General features: G+C 38.7%; 1 protein-coding gene across 2 annotated transcripts in view; it reads left to right on the forward strand.

Moving 5' to 3' along the window:
* SKAP1 (src kinase associated phosphoprotein 1) overlaps window positions 1–26434 on the forward strand; it is a 292018-nt gene that overhangs the window by 43418 nt on the left and 222166 nt on the right. For both annotated transcript variants that reach the window (XM_043904307.1, XM_043904306.1), the window contains exon 2: window positions 1461–1566. In XM_043904307.1, the coding sequence (XP_043760242.1) occupies window positions 1461–1566 (106 nt within the window). The remainder of the gene's footprint in view (window positions 1–1460; window positions 1567–26434) is intronic.

Consider the following 26434-nt stretch of genomic DNA (forward strand, 5'->3'; position numbering starts at 1 on the left):
AACCATTTATTTTACCTGCAAAATGGTTTATTTGGGAATAGCAAAGACTTGCAATTAAGGACGTGCAATCATGGTTATCCCCAGGCAAGCCCAGAAAACAAGAGAGGAACTTTCTTTTATAGAAAAGAAGGAATTGGGAGGAGCTGTTACAAGCAAAGAGACCATTGGAGAAAACTGGGAGTTCCAAGTATAATGGCTTCTTGTTGACTGAGTTATTGTTAACAGTCTCTCATTGGCCAGACTCTTGCAGGACAAGGAGAAATTTTTTCCTTCCTCCTGCTGTAGTAAAGTAGCAACCTTCTCCCTGTTGGAGATACAGTGATATATTTATTCCTGTTGGGTCTGCAATTGACATCGGTGGGTAGGGCCTTAGAGCTCCCTTTTCTGGCACCCTGCTGCTGCTGCTAAGTTGCCTCAGTCGTGTCTGACTCTGTGCGACCCCATAGACGGCAGCCTACCAGGCTCCTCCATCCCTGGGATTCTCCAGGCAAGAACACTAGAGTGGGTTGCCATTTCCTTCTCCAGTGCATGAAAGTGAAAAGTGAAAGTGAAGTCGCTCAGTCGTGTCCCACTGTTCCCGACCCTGTGGATTGCAGCCTACCAGGCTCCTCCGTCCATGGGATTTTCCAGGCAAGAGGACTGGAGTGGGTTGCTGTTTCCTTCTCCATCTGGCACCCTGACTTTATTTAAAATGGGGGGATCTGTATACTGATTTTCACCTATCATTAAGTATGATGTTAGTGGGTTTTTGTAGATGATCTTTATGAGGCTAAGGAAGTTTCCTTCTATTTCCAGTTTGTTGAGTGTTTTTGTTTGTTTGTTTTATCATAAATTGCTGTTGAATTTTGTTGAATGCTTTTTCTGCATCTGTTGAAACAATCACATGGTCTTTGTCTTTTATCCTATTAATATGGCATATTACATTAATTGAATTTTAGATAGCATTTATTTTTTACCTTTGAATTCACCTTCTCATCCTTTACCCTTCAGAGGAACTTGGAGGAACCTATTAAATGGCATATGCAATAGATATGACATACATCTTGGAATTTAATGGTGGTCCTTAGTGAAATTTTTATTTCCAGAACTTTATACCCCATCAAAAGTCCTGGTTATGGCTATGTAGGATTTTTTGTTTGGTGTTGTTGAGTGGTGAGAATGTAAAACAAATTTTTAATATGCTTATGTAACCCAACTGTATAAATTCATAACATTATCTTGATAGTATATCTAGTACAGTTTCATATTACAAGCACTAGAAGCAAAATATACACAGCATAAGCTTTACCATTTTAACCACTATGAAGTATACTCTTCTGTGGCATTACTTAAAATCACCTTATTCTGCAACTTTAAAGTTTTTAAAGAGAAAATTATACCCATTTGTTAATCCTTGAGATGTTTTTCCTTCTCTCTTAGTCCTTTTTTTTTTCTGTTGATCAGCTTTCCTTTTCTTTTAGATACTGAGGAGTTCCTGGCCGAAGGTTTGCGGAATGAGAACCTCAGTGCTGGTGCAAAGGACAACAGAGACCATATTCTACGGGGCTTGCAGCAAATCAAAGCTAGGTTTGTATAAACCGGTTCCATTATTCTTCTTCATAAAGTTTAAAGCAATTTATAATCAGCAAAATCTACTTTAATTGTATATAAATTATCAAAGTAAGACACACTTTTTATAGTTCTTTATACTTGGTAGAGGCTTTTAAATGTTTACTGAATTGCACTGAAGGTAGGCAGGCATATGTAGGGTAGTTAGTTTACCACAATGGAAGTATTTTGATAATTATGTATGTTAAAAGAGTTATTCTGCTTTTAGCTTTGGATTGTTATGTTAGTCTTTATTGGACACTTTTGCAAAATGGGTGAAAAGCTAAATATTTATGCTTGTCCAAATTACTGAAAGAGACATGTTAAGCAGTATGAGATAATTTCCATTATGACTTTTGGTCCTGATTTTATATCCTCATCTCCTTCCCGAATAGAAAACTTAAACTAGACTTGTCCAGTTGATTCTCTCTTCCTAGTAAAATGTCTTAATCTTGGACTGATTGGAATATCATGCTCATGAAGTTTTTTTTTTTTTTTTAATTAAAGGCCCTCACCTAGTTTGTGCCTTTTAGAATGTGAGCACCTGACAGATGCATAGACTTACTTGATGGAGGAAGAAATAAAAAATTTCCATTACAGTATATTTCCCAGCCACTTCCTGTTTGCAGTGTGGTAACTGAAAGAGAGTTGGGGGCAAGTGAGTACCAGCTTACGTCTTTTTCGACTCGGAGGTAACATGATTTGAAACGTGTGAACTGTGTACTCTCAGTAAAGGACGAGCATCAGCAGGGTTGTACCTGAGATTTCACTTGTGTGGCAGACAGATCTTACCATGTACTTTAGAACGCTCATTGCCACTCCTTAGAAGCAAGGAGTTTTATCCTTTAGAAGGGCATGGCCAGAATATATTCCCTCCAGGAATGTGAGAGAACTTCACAAGATGCCCTGCTGGATCTTAATAGATCTTTCCTGCTGGCTAATTAAGCATCACTTTTACTCAGCAACTGGGGACTGTGTAATTATCAGCCTGGGTTGCCCTGAATAATTGAAACAAACAGAATGCAAAAGATGAGAGCTTTTTGCAAAAGTGAGAATATCTATAATTTTTGGTAGGTTGGAAGAGTGTTTAAAACAAACTTCCCTATACTTTTATTAGTAGGTAAGTGTAGGCTTAGTTGTGTATCTGAAGGCTCAGTTAGTAACTTAAAGAATTTTTTAATTTTTTTAATACAAAACTGATCTTTGTATTATAGGATTATTATAAGGATGGCATGAGGAACAAAGACGGAATTATTTTAAACTGTATTATAGGGAGAGGGATGCCCAAAATATAATTGTGTATGTGGTGGTGTTAATGGTATAAATCTGTGGTAAGGAATGTAAAAATAATTTTACTGCATCTATGGAGACAAATATACAATGAATAGGAATTCTCCTTTCCCGTATTTGCAGCACAGCACTTGGAAAGGACTGAATTTCAATCTGAAATTGATAATAAAAGATGATTTTGTGGTGACTCACTGTTATCTCACTGTTACCACTTACATATTACTTCTTAGTTCTCTTTTTTAAGTGCATACACACACTCATACACACACACCCTTGCACACACACATAGAAGCTGTATTTATTATGAGGTAGAGAGGGTTCCTTGTTCTCAAAGGACTTGCTGTGTGGTTTGTGGGACAGACATTCAGGAAATAATCAGCAGGGGTTTTAGGAAACATCTGCATTGTTGATGGGAGCTTTCTGTTCATTGATTTGTTGTAAGAAAGATGACACTTTATTTAGAATTTCATAATTATCAGATCAGGAGGAAATGAGGAGCCAGAAATTAGATACTGTACAAGAAAATGGAAAAATGAAGCTTTCCTTTGGCAAGCTGTTTGAAATTGTCTTAAATTTACCCATTCAATCATCATCCCATAATGTAACCCTTGTCTTACTGAATCTTCTTTTTCAGCCATGTTGCGTGTATGGCCCCATGTATGGCTGGTTGATGTTATGTACTTATATGTATTGGTACCAGTTGCTTCGAGAGCACTGAAAGCTTGCACAATGCCAGTCACATTTACTTTTTTTTGGCGTGGAAGTTGTATCTCTCCCAGAGGCTGGGTATGAAAGGAAATTTGGAAATCATCAAACTTGAGAGCTAAATGTATATGGAAAATAGCCAAGTAACAGCAAAAGAATTAATGAAAGCCACTTTAAAAGTTTTATCTTGAGTCATATTAAAGCAGTAAAACTTTAGGGGTTTGGTAAATTTGTGGGGGAGGTAGGAATCTGTCTAAAACTACTAACTTGGCACATTAGAGCCAAAGGTCGGTAAGAAATCTCTAGCAGGCTAATCTGGGAAAGACACTAGATAAATATAAATGCCATATATACATATACTCCCCCCCACCAAAACTTTCCATTCTATCTTTGTTGTGTCTTTGCTTTAATTCTTTTAATTATTTCCTCAACACTGTGCTGCTTGAGAATTGAGTGGAGTGACGGGAAAATACTGATTCCTGGTAAACTCTGGGGGCTTGGCTGTAATTTTTATGGTGGCTCAGAATTCAGTGCTGTTTGCCATGACTGTGGACTTGCTGTAAATTAAAGCATCTGACTTCATCACAGCGGTTATGTGCTGTTTGCCACCTTTCTATTGCCTGGAGTGACTGACCCCAGAAAATGATAGTTGTGTTGAGTCATGGATGTCCTCCAAGTGCTCATCTGTTTTTCAGTACAAGTAGCTTTTCTGTCTTCCCAGACTGAAAATCATATCTGTATTTCTGTCTTCATGGGGTTTTTTTGGCTTAAGAGTATTACCAATGAAGGATAATGTTTTCCATATAAGACAAAATAAAAAACGGATGGCACTTTGTGTAATTCCAAGGAAATGAAGTCCTGTTGTGGTATTTGATGTCCTGAGCTGTGATGTTCATGGCTCTTCTTCAAACTGCCTCCTCATTTAAACCTTCTCCCTAAAACTAACAGCATTCACATTCTGAGTCCAAGTTTTCACCAAGCTCTTTAGAGAATGATTAGGATGAAAGCCAGGCAGAGGCTCCTCCTGTTTTATTACAGTGGTCACTGCAGGACCAGCGCCAGCTGTGAGACACCTGAAATGAAACATACTTGATCTGTACTCAGACGTTTGATGGCATTCTTACGCGTTTTCAGAAACAGTTGAGCATTTCTTAAGTTTGATTCAGGGGAGGCCATCTAACAGCAAGAATGCATTGAGGATGGGGAAAAGGGTGAAAAAAATAGAAGATTTTTATTACTGAGGTAGGGATAAATTCTCCATGGCTCATTTTGGAACAGCTAGTCATTTATGCTCACTGTTGGAAGTGAAGTCTAGAGCCAATGGAAACAAACTTGGAGTACTGTTTTCTTTTGTGAAACTTAAAGGAGTTCCAAAAAGAGACAGGTAGATTAATAGCATATTGAAATGGAAAGAAATAAAGAAATAACTTTATGTAACAGGATTATGGCACAAAACCAGTGCTTTTAAAGTACAGACTGAAAGAATATCTTGAACATGTCTCATTGTGGGTGGTTAGCATATAGCTCTCCATGAAACATGATATGTTAGTGCAAATATCATAGAAATAATTCCAGTTCTCCTTGGGGACTTCAAGTTTTTCTTGTCAGCTTACCATGGATTTAGCTTTAAAACAGAATTTAGTTTAAGAATATATTGTTCTTGTGTCTTTGTATTATAGGAAGAAAGACAAGGTATTAGTCCAATGTAACTCTTGAGAGCAAGATTTTCAAAGTGATATGCTGTCAATATTATCACCATTAATTACATGGAGAATTTTACTTTTCCTAAGTGCTGGTTATTGAGCTTAAAATCCCCAAACAAAAAGCATTCAGATGAAGTGTGCTTATCAAGAGAAGAAATGTGAAATGTGTTGTTGGTACATTTGTGTTACAAGTTTAGATATTGGTTCATATCTTCTCTTTCTGTTCACTTTGCTACTTTCACTGGAGTTGCAGTGCCAATGCAGAAATAAAAAAGGTAGTAGGTACTAGTGCAATCCATCTAAAAAGATCTCTGAAAAGGCTTCAAACTCGTAGCAATAATTTGACCACATCTTGAAGTCTAAAAATTCATTTCTTCCTTTTCCAGTCCTATCTCTGTTTCTCACCCTTAACCAAGAAAGCAAACAAAAATTCACAACTTCATGGCTCTCAAGTTATCAATTATTTGCTAAATCCCTGTATTAGTTTTCTGTTATTTAGTGAGTCTGTGTTGAGATTTCACAATTGTGTTAAAGATTTTTGGAGATATACTTACTGGGAGTAGTAAAGGGTTATTTTTGTTGCTCTTTTAGTCTGAAATGTCCTACAGGTGAAACTGATATAATATTACTTACCGTTGGTCTCTTGGCTTAACCTGGAAAGGAAGATCATTTTATTATATGTTCTTTCATAGAATGTCTCCTCTACTTTCAAAGCAACCTTGAAGTGTATGACTCCTTTTTATTTTTTTTTTTTGTATGACTCCTTTTTAATTTTATGATGATGATTATTTTGTTTATTCTTTCCCTTGAGTAAATGTCTTGGATTTGGTACCAGCTATAAGATTAAATTGATCCATTTTTGTTTTCTTTTACACTGGGCTATTTTGGTGGTATTAGTAGATAGAAGCCCCTCTCTCCCTTTGGTCATCCATAAATATTTTATATGAGTAATTTTGGTGTACAATAACTTTTTAGTAAGTGGGTGTTTTTAATCTTGTTTTTTTCACACATTTTTATTAAACATTCCCAGTACTGAGCTCATTAAACAGAAAAACATGTTCTATCAAGAGTGAAAGGACTTTTGAAATGAAACCTGGGAAGCAGGTAGATAACTGAGCTTTCTCTCTTCAGGTTGGACTGATCCATTAGAATAAGCTGAGCACTACTCTTTAGTCCTATAGTTAGTTCTCTGAATTTGCTTTACTTCTGATAGAATTATAGCCATCATTATTACTTGGGCACATTCCTATTATCTACTTGAAAAGGATTTGTCTTGAAAGATCTCAGAAAATCCTCAGTATCAATTTTTTAATACTAGAAGCTTTTCTATTTGTCTATAAATGGGGCCTCTTTATTCATACATTGTGTGAAAAGATCATTTATATGAAATTACAGTCTTCATTTTATCAATGTTTGCTTTGGCCTTGATTTTAAATCTCACTTGATCTGGATCTAGTCTTTTGTCCCAACATGTGCTATTTTTTCTGCTTATAGAAAGCCAGTGGAAAAAAAACAATGCCTCTCTGTATTCATCTATTTGTGGATCTCTAGAAACTTGTGGTGTGAAGCACTCCTGGTTGTAGTTATCTCTAATTCGCTGGTTTTCTCTTATTTCTGATATAGATCCATCCTGTATCCACTTCCTGTGTTACACTGAAATTAGAGCAAAGGGGAGAGAAATGCAAGAGCACTGGGCCAGCTCTCAGAATTCTAAGTTCTGATGTTTTTTCTGTAACATTGTCTGATTCAATTGAAGATTCGCCTAACCTTGTGTTTTTCTTTTTTCAGTTGCCTCCCCCAAAATGTTATTTGGGATTGTTTTTTCAAATGTTAGAAAAATGCAAACATTACCAACCAAACCTTGAAACCTCAAAAATTTGATTTCTTTTATGGTATCACTATGATTTTTCTTTTTCTTTAATTTTCAAAATGATGCAGGAAATTTCATTTCCTTGGGATTTCATTTTATTTCATGATTCTGTTGAAAATGAGTTGGGCCTAAAGTGGGTTTTTGTAATCACAACATGTGAATCATTTCTCCTTTGGAAGCCGGATCTTCTCTCCAACTGTGTTACCTCATCTCGTCTCCCTGAAGTGCAGCACTAGCAGGGTTGATAATGAAATGCGGTCCTTCTTATCACGCCCAGCAAAGGGCTCAGAAACGACAGGAAAAAAAAATCAATCCCACAGGAACTTCTCAAGTGCTAGATATCCATATTTAACCCCCATGCATTTAAAATGGAAATGAGATATCTCAGGGTTTTAGTTTTTGATTTACACAAGATGTCACCGCCTCCTTGGCAGTGGGAATATTTTGCAGACCAACTGCTGACCTGTTTAGGGAGATCTCAGCCTATCGCCTCAGGCCCAGTGTAGTTTCTTCATAATTCTTTCGAAACTCTCAGCAGTGCTTTGCAGCAGCTTTGATTCTTCAGGCTTCAAAGAATGCCCCTTCCAGGCCAATCTTCTAAAAGAAAAAAAAAAAAAAAATCAGTGTAGGGGAATAAACAGCTCATAAAGGAAGGGGCAGCTATCCCTGTGACAGTTCTTACTCTAGTTAATTAATAAGGAGTTTATAAGCCAGCTACGGCTTCACAAAGCCAAGAAAATTCCAGTTTGATGCTAGTGCCTTGTTATGAAATTCCCACTTGGAGTGACTCAGTCCTCAATAATCAAGTTGTTTTATCGTAGATATATAGTGAACTGTGGTGTTGGAGAAGACTCTTGAGAGTCCCTTGGACTGCAAGGAGATCCAACCAGTCCATCCTGAAGGAGATAAGTCCTGGGTGTTCATTGGAAGGACTGATGCTGAAGCTGAAACTCGAATACTTTGGCCACCTCATGTGAAGAGTTGACTCATTGGAAAAGACCCTGATGCTGGGAGGGATTGGGGGCAGGAGGAGAAGGGGACGATAGAGGATGAGATGGCTGGATGGCATCACCGACTCGATGGGCATGAGTTTGAGTGAACTCCGGGAGTTTGTGATGGACAGGGAGACCTGGCGTGCTGCAATTCATGGGGTTGCAGAGAGTCGGACACGACTGAGCGACTGAACTGACTGACTGACTGATGCATTATGATTAAATGCTCACATTCAAGCTCCTTCTTGAGTTTGTGAGCCTTGTTGAGTTATTATAGTTTATAGAAAACTTTATGCCCACATAATCTCCAGTAGCTATATCTCATTATATTAAGGGAGTGTCTCTCTTTTCTGGATTCTGTCATAACCACAATGTTCATTTTATGATTTGATAATCAAGCCCTCCTATCATGTCTACCAAGAACCTTTGTTTTTTTGTTGATGATAAAACTAAGATATGTGATATTACTCAAAGTAAGAGAATTAATAAAAGTTTAGGATTTAGAATGTAGGATTTCTAATTGGTTGCATAGTTTACTTAAGCCATTATTTTAAAAAAGAATTGGCATCTTTCAAAAGCTTATTGATTTAAAGGAACTGTAAATATTGAAGTTTAGTTAATTATATATGCATCTAGAGTCTAGCAACATCTGCATTATTTTGGAATGCATCAAAAACAAGATGGATAGATGGATGGATAAGTGACAAAGCAGATATAACAAAATGTGAATCATAGCATCTAGATTATGAGTATACACATATATGGGTGTTCGTTTACCTTTTATGCGTATCTGAAACATTTCATAATATGATGTTGCAAAAAACATTTGTTTCACTTTGCAGTTCAGAAACCATGGACTTCATTCATACTGTGGTTTCAGAAAACCATAGACTTCCTCAAGTTGGAAATGTAATAAGTATGTCTGTGATATTTTTAGGATGATAATTTTCTAAGAATAACCTTATTATTTCTGGATGATAGTAGTCTAAGGGATAATCCTCCAGTTTGTTATTTCTGACATAACTAACTTTAAGTATCTAACTTTTATACTTCTTTAAGACTTCCAGGCTAGCAATTATTGAGAGCTCAAATTCAATTCAAGCATGCTGCCCAGGAGATCCTGAGATTTTGATCTTTTTTAAGGAAAGGCAATTTCTGACTTTTCTCATAAATTTGATAAAAGGAAAGCTAATATGAGATTGGTAGTCCAGTAGGAAATGGAACTCAATTTTACATTTTTTAAATCATTTTATGGTATTAAAAATGACAGAGGTTAGAAACAAAGCTCTTATTCTTTTATTGAACTAGAATTGAAAGTGGCAGAAAATCATTTTGGCCCTGGTGCAGTAAATGTTATCACTAAAACATGTTCAGGGGATATCAGGATAGTCTCTCAAGCACCAGAGACAAAAGTTCACAGAACAAGAACTGATTTTTCTGTCCTTATCTTGAAATTATGAGATGTACAGGAGATGAAAGTATCTTAGCTCTAATAGGACAGGCGATGGAGTATGTGTTAGAAATGATAATGTCTCCATTCTGGAGAGAGGTGAAATGGAGAGAATGTGGTGGGATGGGTGTCTCAGCAGTGACAGGCACGACGGAGGGAGTTCACAGGGACAGGAGGGTCAGCAGCTGAGCCAGCCCCAAAGATGAGGAATCCAGAACTGGAGAAAATTATACTTGTGCAAAATTATACTGTGAGCTGACAATGAAGATGGTAAGAAAGCAAGCAATACTATTTGTTAAAAGTACTGTTTGAAGATTTTGTTTGAAAGAGAGATTAAACTGGAGCTGTCAGCAGCTACTTGATTTTGAGAATCCAGTAGAAGAGAAATTTTGAGTCCATTTGGGAAAAACCAGTCATTTTTGAGTATGCAGTGTGATTTTTCTTTAGAATTTTGTGTAAATGAAGCAAGTTGGTAGGCATATGTTTGCTGATCCTATAATGATTAAAATTCAGAATAAGTAAGACTCTTGTGAAATTGAGTTTTCAGGTTCCAGCCAGTGTTCTATACTGCCATATGGCCTAACTGGAATTAATTGCTGCTCCCAGTCGGTTTATTCTTTTACTGAATATCTAGGTGCCCTGTTTGAAATAGTAGGGATTCCACAAAAATATGTAATCACATGAGATAGATGATTGACATGTTCACAACAGCGGTCTGTATAGCTAATAGTTGCTTTTGTAGCTAATAGAAGAGCAAGCTTTTGGTAAGTTTTTCTACCCTAGACTCTCTTTTTATTAGAAAGAACAGATGGGTAGGAGAGTTAACAAGGAAAAGAGAAAAAAATTTAGGACCTTATAGGTCAGTATAAATAGAAAAGGTAAAGCAAGAAATCCTTTTTGCTAGAGTCCTAGCTTCTTGATACTCAAGAGTGACCCATGGACCAGCAACATCAACATCACCTGGCAAGTTGTTTAAAATGCAGAATCTCAGGCTCCATTGAATCAGACCCACTGAATCAGAACCTGCATGTTAATAAGATCCCAAGGTTATTTGTATGCATATAAACATTTGAGAATCACTGCTCTACCACATACTTTTAAGTTCATTTTAAATTCAGTTTCTTAGAACTCGGAAGACATACTTATAGAGATTATAAACTTCTTAAAGACATGGATGTTTGTTTTTTAAAAAACGATCCATCACAGTACTGGCATATGATACGAGCTCAATAATGTGAGTTGAATGAGGGGAAAACTGTTATAAATGTGTTACCTGGTCCTTGGCTAAACATTAAAACAAGAGACCCTCTATATTTTGAAATTTACTATTCAGTAGCCAGCCCCCATATTCTTGTCCAAAGATAAAACACATTCTTTTTATTGAGCATTAGGAATTACAGAGCCATTTGTAAAGATAGCATCCATCTCTTTAAATGTCTCCTGTGATGACATTTCTCTAACATTCTGTGGCATAAGGTTACAGGGCTGCTGCCCACGTGTTGGAGTTCTGTTGGAGCATGGATGCCAGTTAGTCCAGACATGATCCATCATAAGCCCTCTGCCTTTGGTTATCATCTTTCCTATAAAGCTTTGCACTTCCTTGTTTCCACCATCTTTCATCTTTTTTGAGGACTTCTTTTCTAACCCTTTCCCCTGTGTTTCCTAGAATCCATGTTCTAGTATAATCAAACTCCACGATGTCCTCAACCTCTTTTCTCCATCCCTGCCCAAGTAAAACATGACTCTTCTTCAGGATACTGTTTTGCTTGCAGCTATCTTAAATAGAACTTGCTCATTTTCCAGAAGTGCTGTTGGCATCCTTCATGCTCCTTGCTTGTCATTTCTAGACTTTTACTGTTCAATCTTTTGCCAAACCTCTTCCCTTTTGAGATTTGCCTACATGGTTTTAAAATTCTCTGTCATCATTTGAGTTCAGAGTGTCCCCTCATGCTATTTGAGGACTGAGGCTATGACTCATAGTTGTCATCTTCACTCTGCTGTAACCACTGCCCCCCAGAGACCTTCTCTCTCAAATTTAGCTTTTCCCTCCTAATTACATCTCTCCATTCATCATATAAATATGTTCAAATCCCTCCTAATATTAAGAAAAACATTACATCTTACACAGTGATTCCCTCTCTGGCTACTGTCCTGTATCTCTCTCTCTCTTTTTTCAACAGACACACTTCTTGAAATAGAAGCCTAGGCTAGCCATTTCTGGCTGCTTCTTCTCTGGCCACTCTTCAGTCCCCTATAATCTAGTCTCTGCTCCTATCAAGGTATTCTTGCCAAAGTACCAGTAACTTGCTGATTGCATCATCCAGGTGACACTGTTCAATCCTTGTCTTATTTGGTGTATCTGCAGCATGTGACGATATTAACAACTTCCTTTTCCTCAAAAAGTAAAAACAAACAAGCAAATAAAAACTCCCTCTATTGGTCCCCATGATAGTAGTCTCTCCTGGCTTTCCTTCTTCCTTGTACTTATACTCTTAGTTTGGGCTTTGGCTTGAGCTTGTTTTTCTACCCTGCCCTCTTCACTGCTGTCTCTCAGGCTTGCCTCTTCCATCACATTCTTTGTAAGCAGTTGCATGCATGCCCCCTAATTCTATAACTTCCCTAGAACATGGATGACTCCTAGTTCTGCAGCTCAGCTTCATTTCTCTCTCCAAGGCACTATACAGCATATTGGACAGCTCCTTTTGGGTGTCTTAGAGACTATCTTATAGATATCTCAAACTTGCAAAGCTGGGACAGACCCTGCTGTATGCCTCCCTAGCAGCCACCCTCCATTCTTCCATTCTTCCTTGACAACAGCATCCCACCTTCCCAGGGAAGGACTCATAATCTGAAAGCCATTCTGTTTTGCCAGTGGTTGGTCTAGAGTTTGCATAAGATACAGTTTTGGCCAAAGAAATGTGAGGAGAAGACTTCTGATAGCTTCTCACATGACAATCTTATGCTTAAGAAAAGAAAGTGAAGTCGTTCAGTCGTGTCTGACTCTTTGCGACCCCATGGACTGTAGCCTACCAGTCTCCTCCATCCATGGGATTCTCCAGGCAAGAATACTGGAGTGGGTTGCCATTTCCTTCTCCAAATCTTATGCTTGGGAGGCCAAAATAAAGCACTGAAATGCAGTAGCCACTGTAAGACATTACTCTGCTCTAAGGTGTTAGAGCAGAAATAAGGGAAGAACCTAGGTTCTTCATGCCATTGTTGGGACCCTGCATCATGCCTAGAATCACCAGTCTTCAGACTTTTTGTTTTGAAGGAAAAATAAACTTGTACTTGCTTAAGCCTCTGTCAGTCAGATTTTCTGTTATTTTGTAGCCAGAAGAATCATATCTGATTGAGTGTCCAGACTGAACTCATTATTTTATATTCTGCTTACCCCTAAAGTCTATTTCTGCTTTCACTAGGTCCTGACCCCCTAGGCAGAATCCTGGAAGTCACTCCTGACTCCTCTCTCTTTACTCCCCAAACCATCAACACGCCTATTGATTCTTCATCCTAAATCTGTCTTCTCCCTTCTATTCTCTTTCTCACTGGCTAAATTTTAGCTCTCATGAAGTCTTATTCAGAGCTTTGTACAATTCTCTTTTCTGATTCTCTGCCTCAGGCTTCTCCCTGTTCCAGTTTATTCTGCTCCTCCATTCTGTTGAAAGGGAGATTAAAAAGAAGATAATTTAATCATTTGTGCTATAGAAGAAGATATATTGATATGGAATGATAAGATATACTATATATGAAGAAATGGTTTAACTGGTTTTTTTTTTTTTGTTTGTTTGTTTGTTTTTTTTTTCAGAAAAATGTCTGAAAAAATATACCAAAATGTTAATGATAGTAATTTCTGGCATGTAGAGTTTGAATGATTTTTAATTTCTCCTTTTTATCTATTTGTATTTTCTAAATCTCTACAGTGAATGTGTAAATCTTAAATCACTGATATCAGAGCCTTTCCTGTTTTAAAAAGAGGCAGGGAACAAAAAGAGGCAGGGATTTAAAAAACAAAGAATATTTATTTCCAGGTGGGAAAGGAGTTGGCACTGCAGGGAAAAGAGATGTGGATAGAGGAAACTGGGCTTTAATTGTAGCCTTGGGTCACTTCTATTCAAATAAATAGATGTATTTGGAGGGTTTTTTTTTACTATGTAACTAAGCATGTGTGTGCATACATACACAAAAGTAAGATTATTTTTGAGCCATATGAAATACAGCAGTCCTTTTAGTAATTTATGACTTTTCTAAAATAAGTTTTTGGTTTTTTTTAATAAAGGAAGTTCATTCTCAAGGTCTTCATTAGATGAGGTATCTAATTGTTGACTAGGAACAACGCCTGTTTCTTAGATTTTATCTTTTTGAGCTGCACTGAACTGACACAGGATGAATCCCTCATTAGAAAAGGATTATCTACACTCTGTGTGGCTATTTAGTGAAACATTTGTATTTGTGAGACTAGCTTTCCAAAGTGATGGTGCTTGAGTAAACCATTCACTTCCTTCTTAAAACATCAGTCACCATGATTGATTTTCATGTTGGTCATGAAGAGAAATGGAATTAACTAAAAGCAAGGGTGAGGATTACAAGCCGGAAGCAGTTAATTTACTTAACAAATATGTATTGGCTATTTGTTTACTCTTTGTTGGGCACAATGCCAGGTGATCAAAACAGTGTCAGAGAAGATATATCCCTGTTTTTCAAGAAGTTCTTGGGCCAGTAAGCGGCCAGACTGATGAACAGAGCTAGCACAGAGCCCACCATGCATGGGTATCTTCTCTAGACAGTCTGAAATGTTTGGTTTCAACTTGTTACATACCTGGATTTTCACCATTTAGAGATTCGTTTAGTTGCGTAGTCCTCTTTTACAAATATAAATTCACCTGGAGGGGTAAGGGCTCTGATATCAGTGATTTAAGATTTACACGTTCACTGTAGAGATTTAGAAAATACAAATAGATAAAAGGGAGAAATTAAAAATCATTCAAACTCTACATGCCAGAGTACTTTGATGTGCACTAGCCCTATTGAATGGTTTTCTTCTAACTTTTGGTTAAGATGATTGTGCTGAGGAAATTCAGTAAGTTTGTTGAACCTCTGTTATGGGCAACACACAGTGCTAGGTACACTGAGGGTTATAAAATTAACAGAGGATCCTTTTCTTCAGAAAGAATGAGGGCTTTAGAAACTCTTGCCTCTGCAACTGAGGAGTTACAGTCACAGCTAACATTCATCACAGTTACCATGTGCCAGGCCCAGTATTGGAGGACTTTACACCCATTTCCTCATTTATCCCTCACAACAGGTGTGAGCTGAATACTATAATAATCCCCAGTTAGCAGATGAGAATATTGAGGTTCAGAGAACTTGCTCAAGTTCTAACAGCTGTTAGGGTTTGGAACTGGGATTTGAACCAAAGCAGGATGATTGTTTGGCCAGCACTCTTACAGAGGCTTGATTTCTTCATAAGTGAATAATGCTACTTCATTCATGCAACAAATATTTATTGAGCATCTACTATGTGCAAAGCATTTATGTGGTGATTATATGACACTTTCCAGTCTTTCTATAACTTGTTGTTTTTGAACCAGGTAAACTGAATAATTATACAATACATCCACCTTGTAGGATTGTTGTTATGCATATAAAAGTGCTTAATACAAGGCATGTTACATTGTAGATACCCAATAGATATTCCCAAGAAATTTACAACCTAATGAGAAAGATAAAAAGGATATAGAAATAAGAAATCTTCATGGATGAAATGTCATCATGGCTTGGTCTTGGGTTTGAAAAGGATGGATTTTTGGTCAGATGTATTGCACACAAAGATAGCATGTACAAAGAAACAGAGGAGATAAAAGTTTAGCCATCATTGGGAACCAAACGATAATTCTGTTGATTAGGTATAAGGAAGTAATGAGATACATAGCTGAAAAGATAAGATGGAATCAAATCCTGGAAATGGGAATTTTTACTGGATTTGTGGAGAAGAGGTTCATGACTGAAGAGAGTAAAGTGTGGGACAGGGATGGGTAAGCTGATGCTTTAGTAGGGAATTATGGATATCATGAGTCCCTGGGCTGAGGCCTCTGGAAGGCAGAGGATGGTTGCAAAGGGAGAGAAAAGGGATAATACTCTCAAAGGTTGCCTATGTTTATGCTCTATGCATGCCCAGAAAAGGAAGACAGATGTTTCTTTCTTCCCAGTATCTCTTGCTTTGAGCTCATACTTATATCCTTGATTCCATAGCTGCCTTTGGTTTATTATGAGCTTTACAAGCTTTTATGGATAACCAGATAATATAACCACTTTTCAGAACTTTATGTCAGTGGGAAAATACATTCTAAATGGCCAGCATTGTGCTTCAACTTTTGAAATGTGGTTGGTTGGTAAATTAAAGATTGTGTTTACTATATTTCAGGTTTGTAAACAAGATTTAATTTTTTTTAAAGCAGATGCAGAAAATTTAACACTATTTATTACTTTGTTTCATTAGGAAAATGCATTTCCAGAGCCAAACAATCAAAATGAATTTTGGAATACAGTCTATACTTGAACTAGGGGCTGCCTGTTTATAATTCCCTTAACAGGCAACCAGTTATGAAATACCCATGTCCTTAATGGTGTTCTACAAACTTGCCCCATCATATAAATTACCTGGGGATCTTGTTAAAAACACAGACTTCTAGGTCACTAACCTGGACATTCTAATTTACTAGGTCTGGTGTGGACCCTGGGGAATTTGTGTTTCAATTAGGGTTCCAGGAGATTCTTAAAATCAGACAAGTAGGTGTAGAAATCTTTATTAGAAGATACCATTTTTGTTTAGATAAGTAGCTATTTTGGTTTTAAACTGAATTTTAACATTAAGGGGAACAAAGGAAGAAGGATTTGACTGGGAAGTATGAGCAGGCTGTTGGTTTGAGTGGTTAGGAGTGTCTCCCAATATGACTGGGTTTGATTGACAGGAAGATCTTTCCAGCAGAGCTTAGGGCCAGCCAGTAGCTGACAACATTTCAACCTAATTAGTTCCTAGGATGAGGGATGGAGATATGGTCAGAATAAATAGTCTCGGTCCTTTCCTTGTCCTGATGTTTGCCTGCTGTCTTAAGTGCTTCCCTGTGGCCTGGCAACATCTGGAGACATTTTTGATGCTGGGGAATCCCTTGATGTGGGACAGAACCAGAAGTCCTGGCCCCAGGATGGGTCAGGTAAGTCCTGAGATTGACTGGTTATTGTGGTTGAACTGCTGGTGACCCTTGACCTGTATTGATGCAGCAGTAGAACTGGTCACATAGTCATTAGCCTTTAGATCTAAGCCAGTTCCCTACTTTTATGATTTGGATAATTGAGTACCTTATATAAGGGTTTAACTGTGACTGCTATAGGTACTGTACAAAGAAATAAATGGGGAGGGATGATATTTTAGTATAGAATCTCATACGATTAAAAAAAAATCAAGTTGAGGGCCAAACTGTGGAATAATTTAAAAACGATTTCTGAGTTTTTGTGTACATCTCAGTGTACACTTAAGGATAGGAGTTGTTTTTTTTTTTTATTTCAGTAATTCACTGTAGCTCTTAGAGTGGTTACCACAGAAGGATGCTTTCTAGATTCTGTTTTTATATATTTGTCCAAATTTTGTTTTAGTGTGAATGAGTGAAATAATATTATGTCTTTAATTAGAATTCTGTTGTTATTTTTCGATTAATCTGTGTCAGTGGCTTTAGCATTTGTATTAAATCATTTTCTTCATGAAGGCTTTTAATGAGGAAACAAATTGATTATATTTATATATTGGATTCTTGCCACTGTGATGTATATTTGGTTGTGTCTTTTGAAGTCTATTTTTGCCGGTCATTTTGTAGTTAGTCTTTGAAGCCAGGCTTTGGGTGAAAAACTTCTTCATTTGGATGTTTTAGCTTAACAAAGCTTACTTATTTTTATCTTTCTCTTCTTCATTTTCTTTCCTTCCTTTGATTTCTCTTTTTCCCCCTCTTACCTTTGTGCGAGTAATTTAGGGGAAAAGGAGGGCACATCTCCCTAAAGATAGGGAGTATTTGGGATAAATTCCCAATAAGAATTTGGGATAAAATCCACACTCTATAGCATTGCTTAGAAAGCTTGCCTTCTGCCTGCCTCTTCAGCCTTGTCTCCACCGCCCTGAAATATACTCGGTGCTCTACTCATGCTTAACACAGACAGCTCTTCTGCTTCTCACCTCCGTTCACTTATTTAGCAAGGTCTGTGCTACTGCCCCTGGAGGGCTCGGGAACATAAAGAGACAAGAAGCTTCTCGTGCAGCATACAGGTGCTGCTAAGGGGAGCGCATGGGGGAGCACCTAATGCAGGAGACTGGACTAAGCCTCAAGGGCCATCAGGGTTTGCTAGTAGAGGGAGGGACCTGAAGAGAAACGTGTGCCAGCAGAGAGAGCTGTGATGTGTAAGAGCAGGAGTGTGAGCTGAGGAGGGGAGGGCCAGACTGGGGTAAGCCACTGAAGGATTTCAAGCAGGGGAATGATAAGATTTGGTTTGTGTGTTGTTAGGTGGTTAGAATAATGATGGCATTAATGGAACATTTCATGCAAAGCTGGGCTCAATAAAGGACAGAAATGGTAAGGACCTAACAGAACCAGAAGATATTAAGAAGAGATGGCAAGAATACACAGAAGAACTGTACAGAAAAGACCTTCACAACCCAGATAATCAGGATGGTATGATCACTCACCTAGAGTCCAGTCACCTCCTGGAATGTGAAGTTAAGTGGGCCTTAGGAAACATCACTACGAACAAAGCTAGTAGATGTGATGGAATTCCAGTTGAGCTATTTCAAATCCTAAAGGATGATGCTGTGAAAGTGATGCACTCATTATGCCAGCAAATTTGGATAACTCAACAGTGGCAACAGGACTGGAAAAGGTCAGTTTTCATTCCAATCCCAAAGAAAGGCAATGCCAAAGAATGCTCAAACTACCACACAAGTGCACTCATCTCACATGCTAGCAAAGTAATGCTCAAAATCCTCCAAGCCAGGCTTCAACGGTACATGAACCATGAACTTCCAGATGTTAAAGCTGGTTTTGGAAAAGGCAGAAGAATCAGAAATCAAATTGCCAACATCTGCTGGATCATCAAAAAAGCAAGAGAGTTCCAGAGAAACATCTATTTCTGCTTTATGAAATAGCTATGAGAGGCTTTCCTCATAGCTCAGTCAGTGAAGAAACTGCCTGCAATGCAGGAGACTGGGGTTCGATTCCTGGGTCGGGAAGATCCCCTGGAGAAGGAAATGGCAATCCACTCCGGTATTTTTACCTGGAAAATCCCATGGACAGAGGAGCCTGACAGGCTACAGTCCATGGAGTTGTAAGAGTCGGACATGACTTAGCGACTAAACCACCACCACCACCACAGCTTTATTGACTATGCCAAAGCCTTTGACTGTGTGGATCACAATAAACTGTGGAAAATTCTGAAAGAGATGGGAATATCAGATCACCTGACCTGCCTCTTGAGAAATCTGTATGCAGGTCAACAGTTAGAACTGGACTTGGAACAACAGACTGGTTCCAAATAGGAAAATGTCAAGGCTATATATTGTGACCCTGCATATTTAACTTATATTCAGAGTACATCATGAGAAACTCGGCTGGATGAAGCACAAGATGGAATTAAGATTGCCAGGAGAAATATCAGTAACTTCAGATATGCAGATGACATCACCCTTATGGCAGAAAATGAAGAACTAAAGAGCCTCCTGATTAAAGTGAAAGAGGAGAGTGAAAAAGTTGGCTTAAGCTCAACATTCAGAAAACTAAGATCGTGGCATCCAGTCCCATCACTTCATGGCAAACAGATGGAGAAACAGTGGAAACAGTGGCAGACTTTATTTTTGGGGGCTCCAAAATCACTGCAGATGGTGACTGCAGTCATGAAATTAAAAGACACTTACTCCTTGGAAGAAAACTTTTGACCAACCTAGACAGCATATTAAAAACAGAGACATTATTTTGCCAACAAAGGTCCATCTAGTCAAGGCTATGGTTTTTCCAGTAGCCATGTATGGATGTGAGAGTTGGACTATAAAGAAAGCTGAGCACTGAAGAATTGATGCTTTTGAACCATGATGTTGGAGAAGACTCTTGAGAGTCCATTGGACTACAGGAAGATCTGACCAGTCCATCCTAAAGGAGATCAGTCCTGGATATTCATTGGAAGGACAGATGCTGATGCTGAAACTCCAAAACTTTGGCCACCTAATGCGAAGAACTGACTCATTGGAAAAGGCCCTGATGCTGGGAAAGATTGAAGGCAGGAGGAGAATGGGATGACAGAGGATGAGATGGTTGGATGGCATCACCAACTCAATGGACATGAGTTTGAGTAAACTCCAGGAGTTGGTGATGGACAGGGCGGCCTGGCATGCTGCAGTCCATGAGGTCACAAAGAGTCAGACATGGCTGAGCAACTGAACTGACTGAATGACATAACAATTGAGGTTTACTGAATGCTGCCAAGTGCCAGGCCTAATGCTCAGTTCTTTATGTATATCATCTCAGTTAATCCTCCCAAGAATGATACGTGACAGATATGGTTATTATTTCTGTTTTAAAGATGAAGAAACTGAGACAGCAGCTACAGTCTCCTAGCTAGAAGATGAAGGTGTTAGAACTCCAACCTAGGCTTATCTGCAGAGCCTTGGCTCTTCACAGTCGCTGCACTTCCTTCTCCATCAGCACTGACGGGAATTGCTCAGAGAGGAGCAAAGTGGCAGGTAGACCACTTTGGACGTGGTTATATTGATCTGGGTGAGGTATTTTGAGGACTTGAGTGAATTCAGTGCCCATAGTGAGGGAGAGGAGATAGATTAAAAATAAATGAAGAAGACAGAATCTCCAGGTTTTGGTGATTGATGGGATATACATAGAATAGGGAACAAGATAGAAGATGACTCCTAAGCTTCAGTTGTGTGGATGGAGATGTTGGCCACTGAAACAGGAAACATGAGATAGGAGAGGTTTGGGACTTTGGGGACAAAGAACAGTCCTGAGAGAGGAGAGTAGAATAATTGTGTCTCTTATTTTTGAATATTTTAATTAAATGTTAAATATTGACTATTTTAATATTTGATTGTTAAAAGTATTTTATATGTACGGACAGCATAGTCAAGTCTTTGGCCATTGGTTTCTTCCCTGGCCAGCCTGAGTTCCATGGCATGCTCCTCCAGTCTTCTCTTACTCTCTTGTCTTTTTATCCCACAAGCCTAGAAAGATTCTAAACTTGGGTCAGTTCAGCTGTCCACCTTTTCTGAATTTACACCTGAGCAGCTAATTAGTGCTGGAGAAAAATGACACAATTGGATTGCCGCCACAGTAAATCTTAGTCTCCAACCTCAGCTGACCCCTTAATGATGCCTGGCAGTTATTTCACATGCTCTGTATCAACAGCTTTTTAAATTTTCCTCTGTATTCTTCTCTCTAAGGTTTTTAGCTGCCTTTTACCTTATCATATCACCTCTCACTCTTGCTCGACATCATAGTCTATTTCACAAGACAAAACAAAGACTTTCAGGTTGGAACCCATTCACAGTCCTGCCCTATCTCCCCCCACCCCCCCCAACATCTGCTGTGGGCCTCTGCCACCTGCTTTGAACACCTGGCCCCTCTGCCTGGCTTCTCTCTGCATCCTGGGCCCGGCCTCTCTGTGGCTCTCCCCTCCAGGCATCTTCCCTCAATCTGACCCCAAGTCCACCCCCAGAAACTCTCATCTGCAGGAAGTAAAACGGATTCTGGGATTAACCAGACCTAGATTGTGCTAGCCCCAGTTTTTACCTTGTATGTGTTTTAGGTCACTCACACCACTTTTGCACAATTTTGCATTATTTCAGCCAAACTGGCCCACAGTTCAGGCTTTCTCTGCTCTCAGACCCTCATGGAATGTCTGGCAAATAGTGGAGAATTTTTACTGTTTGAGAGATTGAATGCAGTGTTCATAACTTGAGATATAAAGGGTTTGTTGACATGTTAATGTTCATAAATTCACGCTGCCTGGAGGAGCCCCAGGAACTAGTCCAGCTTAAAAATTTTATGTAATATTTGAGCTCAGGTGAATAAAGTGACCATGTTCACAACAAGAAAAATACCAAAGGAATTTTCAAATGAATATCACATTTTGAATCTGTTTCTGATTTTGCACAAGATAAACTGTCGTGGCTCTACAATGTGGATTTTTAAACTCTTATGGTACAATCAGATAACCTCCTCATGTTTCGTTTTTCTCATCTATACAGTCAGTGGCTGAGTTAAATGACCTTCGATGTCCTTCTAGCTGTGAAATTCAGGGAGTATATGGTCCACAGTCACAGTCATCTAGTTATTATAACTAGTTGTCATCTAGTTATTCATCAATCAGATAACTAGGAGTCTCTGTGGTCTAAGAGTAGCTATTAACCTGAAGCAAGCAAAAAATAAAATAAATTCGGTTCTAAGTATCAGTGGTGACAAAAATGGCAGGGCAAGAGCTAAAGATAGTACAGATTAAAATATGATAATCAGCTAGAGTTCTTGTGAGTACTGCCTTGTTTTCTCTCTCAAAACACAGGTTTGCTATCAAAAGACATCTCTGACTTTCCTTCTGAAACCTTTTGTCCCTTCTCTTGCTCTCCAGCAGCTTCCTAAACTGATTTGCTCCTCTGTTTCCCATCCAGGCTGCATATTTCTTTTTTTTTTTTTATTTTTTTTTAATTTTTATTTTTTTGGTCATACATTGATATGAATCAGCCATAGATTTACACGTATTCCCCATCCCGATCCCCCCTCCCCAGGCTGCATATTTCTAATGGTTCGGATCACAATGGACATTATTCTCTATCCTTAAAAATAAGCAAACCAACCGCCCAATGAACCCTTCAGTTGTTCCCTTTTTTCTACACAAAGGAAAAGAAATTTTAACTCTGACCTGACATTTAGTGTCTTTCATTTTGCCACAACACAGCTAGCTAGCGTTTTTCTTTAATAGTTCATTGAGTCATATTTGGTTGTCTGTTACATGTAGGGAGTAGGGGGATTGCATAGCAACCACAATTTGCAGTGTTAATGCTAGAACACAGGGGATGAAATATTAGAATGTAGGTTTCCAGTGTTTCAATGAAAGGGCATAATCATTGAGCTCCTAGATTTTACTATTAATGTCATAGCAGGGATTTCATGTAGTGATTGTGTTACAGAAGGCTCTTAGCGGTGAATAGGATTTTATTGAATGAATTTATTTTATATTATTTCTTTTTTATTATCTGCTAATAGACTTCTAAAAAATTTTTTTAGTCGTGGGTGATACTATCAAATCAAATCAAGTCAGATAATGTTACTTGTTTATTATTTAATACAAGTTTAATTGTGACCATTGTATTTTGTAAGAGAACTTTGTGGTACTGTCTTCTAGGGTTTCTAAAATTTCTAAAATTTGTGGACATAGACTCAAGATCACAGAACTATTACCTCCCCCCAAATAATCCAAGACTTCCTTATGACAGCTCCTTCTATTACATGAGTTATGTGCTTATCATCTGTTGTTACCATTGTTGTTGTTCAGTTGCTAAGTTGTGTCTGACTCTTTGTGACCTCATGGACTACAGCATGCCAGGCTCCTGTGTCCTCTACTGTCTTCTGGAGTTTGCTCAAATTCATGTCCATTGAGTCAGTGATGCTGTCTAACCATCTCATCCGGGGATCTTCCCAACCCAGGGATCAAACCCAGGTCTCCTGCATTGCAGGCAGATTCTTTACCAGCTGAGCCACCAGGGAAGCCCCATCCTCTGCCACCCCTTCTCCTTTTGCCTTCAGTCTTTCCCAGCATCAGGATCTTTTCCAGAGAGTCAGCTCTTCGCATCAGGCAACCAAAGTATGAATGTTGGATCTCTTTGCAGTCCAAAGGACTCTCAAGTCTTCAGCAGCATAATTTGAAAGCATCAATTCTTCGGCACTCAACCTTCTTTATGGCCAAACTCTCACATTCATACATGACTTTTGGAAAAACCATAGCTTTGACTACACAGACCTTTTTTTGGCAAAGTGATGTCTCTGCTTTTTAATATGCTGTCCGGATTTGTCATAATTTTCTTTCCAAGGAACAAGCATCTTTTAATTTCATGGCTGCAGTCACTGTCTATAGTGATTTTGGAGCCCAAGAAAATAAAATCTGTCACTGCTTCTACTTTTTCCCCTTCTGTTGACCATGAAGTGATGGAACCAGATGCCATGATCTTAGTTTTTTCAGTGTTGTGTTTTCAGGTCAGCTTTTTCACTCTCCTCATTCACCCTCATCAAGAGGCTCTTTAGTTCCTCTTCACTTTCTGCCATTAGAGTGGTATCATCTGCATATCTTTTTTTTTTTTTTTGTTACCATAGTGTTTGTTTGTAACTTACTATCTTAAATTGACTATCTTTTGATGTGTATTCTCTTCATGTGTATCTCATATTTTAGAAAAGATTGTAAGCTTCCTGTAGGCAGATACTAGTTCTTGTACTTTTGATGGCTTTAAGGAACAGGGACTATAGGGGGCACCACTCCCAGGGACCTTCCCGTTTTGCTCAACTGTTTCTAAGGCTGGTACCCCCACCCTTGGTGGCCCAACCAGTAAAGAATCTGCCTGCAATGTGGAAGACCCAGGTTCGATCCCTGAGTTGGGAAGATCCCCTGGAGAAGGGAATGACAACCCAATCCAGTATTCTTGCCTGGAGAATCCCATGGACAGAGGAGCCTGGCAGGCTACAGTCCGTGGGATCACAAAGAGTCAGACACCCCACCCCTGGGTCCCAGTCCTCTGATGCTCCATCAGAGACTTCCACCAGATGGTGCTCTTTTCCCACTTGTGTTCTAGGGTGTCATGCCCTATTACCTTTGCCCCTTGCCCATTCCTTCTGATGGAATACTGGTAGTGGAAAGAGAATTCAAAATCAGCTGAATCTTCCTAAATGAGAGAAGAGGTTATAGGAAATATTCAGTGTAGAGACTATTAGCATTGTTCAGAAAAGTCATTTCCTTGGGTATAATCAGTATTTACCATGTGCCTCACTACTCAAGGTCAAATGCAAGGGTTTTCCTAGCCTTGTTAACTTACTACTGAAGCCCTGGTCAACCAGGTGTCCATCTGAATTCTGAGATGCCATTTCTAATGCCAGGATAACACTTTAGCATTAGTCTCTGCAACTTGTTTGGAGACAGCCATTACCAGGGAACAGAGATGATCAAGAGGGAAATAGCAGTCTCTGGACATTGAGTATTACAGAGAACCTACCCCTTTAGAAGTCACCACTGTTTTTGTATGAAAAACTGAAGTTCAAATCTGGACATCTGTAAGTCATCAAGAAGAGATTTGATTTTTTTTTTCACCAAGACAGGGAATGTATGATGGGTCTTAAATTTCTGTAGGTCACAAGTAAAACAACACTCTTAATGCTTTAGTTGTAAAAGATTTTCATCTAGATGTTCTGGATTACAGATTTTAGCCTTTCTGCATAGCTAGGTTTATAATGCCATTATAATCCTTTTCATCTAACCCTACTCATCTAATCCTGTTTATCGTTTTGGAGGAGGAGAGTTAGTGACTTTTTTTTTGAAATCTAATGAAGTTCATGGACTCTTTTTCAAGGAAAAAGAAAACACACATTACTTTGCACCTATAATTTTAGGGAGTTTATGTATTTCCCAAAGCTCAAATAGTTGAATCCATAGTTGACTCCAAATTAAAGACGCTCCCTGATACTAGGCTGTCTGACAAAACAGTTGTAACTTCTCTTAGTACTAGGCTTGTTTTCTGCATTACAGCCAGTAGAAATGCAGTTACCCAGCAGACCCAGATACAGATCTTGACTCTGCCACTAACAGCTGCCTGATCCTGGTCAATTTGTTTGACCATCCTGAGTCTTAGTTTCCTCATCTGTAAAATGGGGATAGTAATAGTATCATTGTATCATTGGACGGAGGTTCGTGACATTGTACAGGAGACAGGGATCAAGACCATCCCCATGGAAAAGAAATGCAAAAAGGCAAAATGGTTGTCTGAGGAGGCCTTACAAATAGCTGTGAAAAGAAGAGAAGCAAAAAGCAAAGGAGAAAAGGAAAGATATTCCCATTTGAATGCAGAGTTCCAAAGAATAGCCAGGAGAGATAAGAAAGCCATCCTCAGTGATCAGTGCAAAGAAATAGAGGAAAACAAAAGAATGGGAAAGACTAGAGATCTCTTCAAGGAAATTAGAGATATCAAGGGAACACTTCATGCAAAGATGGGTTCAATAAAGGACAGAAATGGAATGGACCTAACAGAAGCAGAAGATATTAAGAAGAGGTGGCAAGAATACACAGAAGAACTGTACAAAAAAGATCTTCACGAGCCAGATAATCACAATGGTGTGGTCACTCACCTAGAGCCAAAAATCCTGGAATGTGAAGTCAAGTGGGCCTTAGAAAGCATCACTACGAACAAAGCTAGTAGATGTGATGGAATTCCAGTTGAGCTATTTCAAATCCTGAAAGATGATGCTGTGAAAGTGCTGCACTCAATATGCCAGCAAATTTGGAAAACTCAGCAGTGGCCACAGGACTGGAAAAGGTCCGTTTTCATTCCCATCCCTAAGAAAGGCAATCCCAAAGAGTGCTCAAACTACCGCACAATTGCACTCATCTCACATGCTAGTAAAGTAATGCTCAAAATTCTCCAAGCCAGGCTTCAGCAATACGTGAACCGAGAACTTCCAGATGTTCAAGCTGGTTTTAGAAAAGGCAGAGGAACCAGAGATCAAATTGCCAATATCTGATGGATCATCGAAAAAGCAAGAGAGTT

Source organism: Cervus elaphus, chromosome 5, assembly GCF_910594005.1.
Source record: "Cervus elaphus chromosome 5, mCerEla1.1, whole genome shotgun sequence".
NCBI classification, from domain to species: Eukaryota; Metazoa; Chordata; class Mammalia; order Artiodactyla; family Cervidae; genus Cervus; species Cervus elaphus.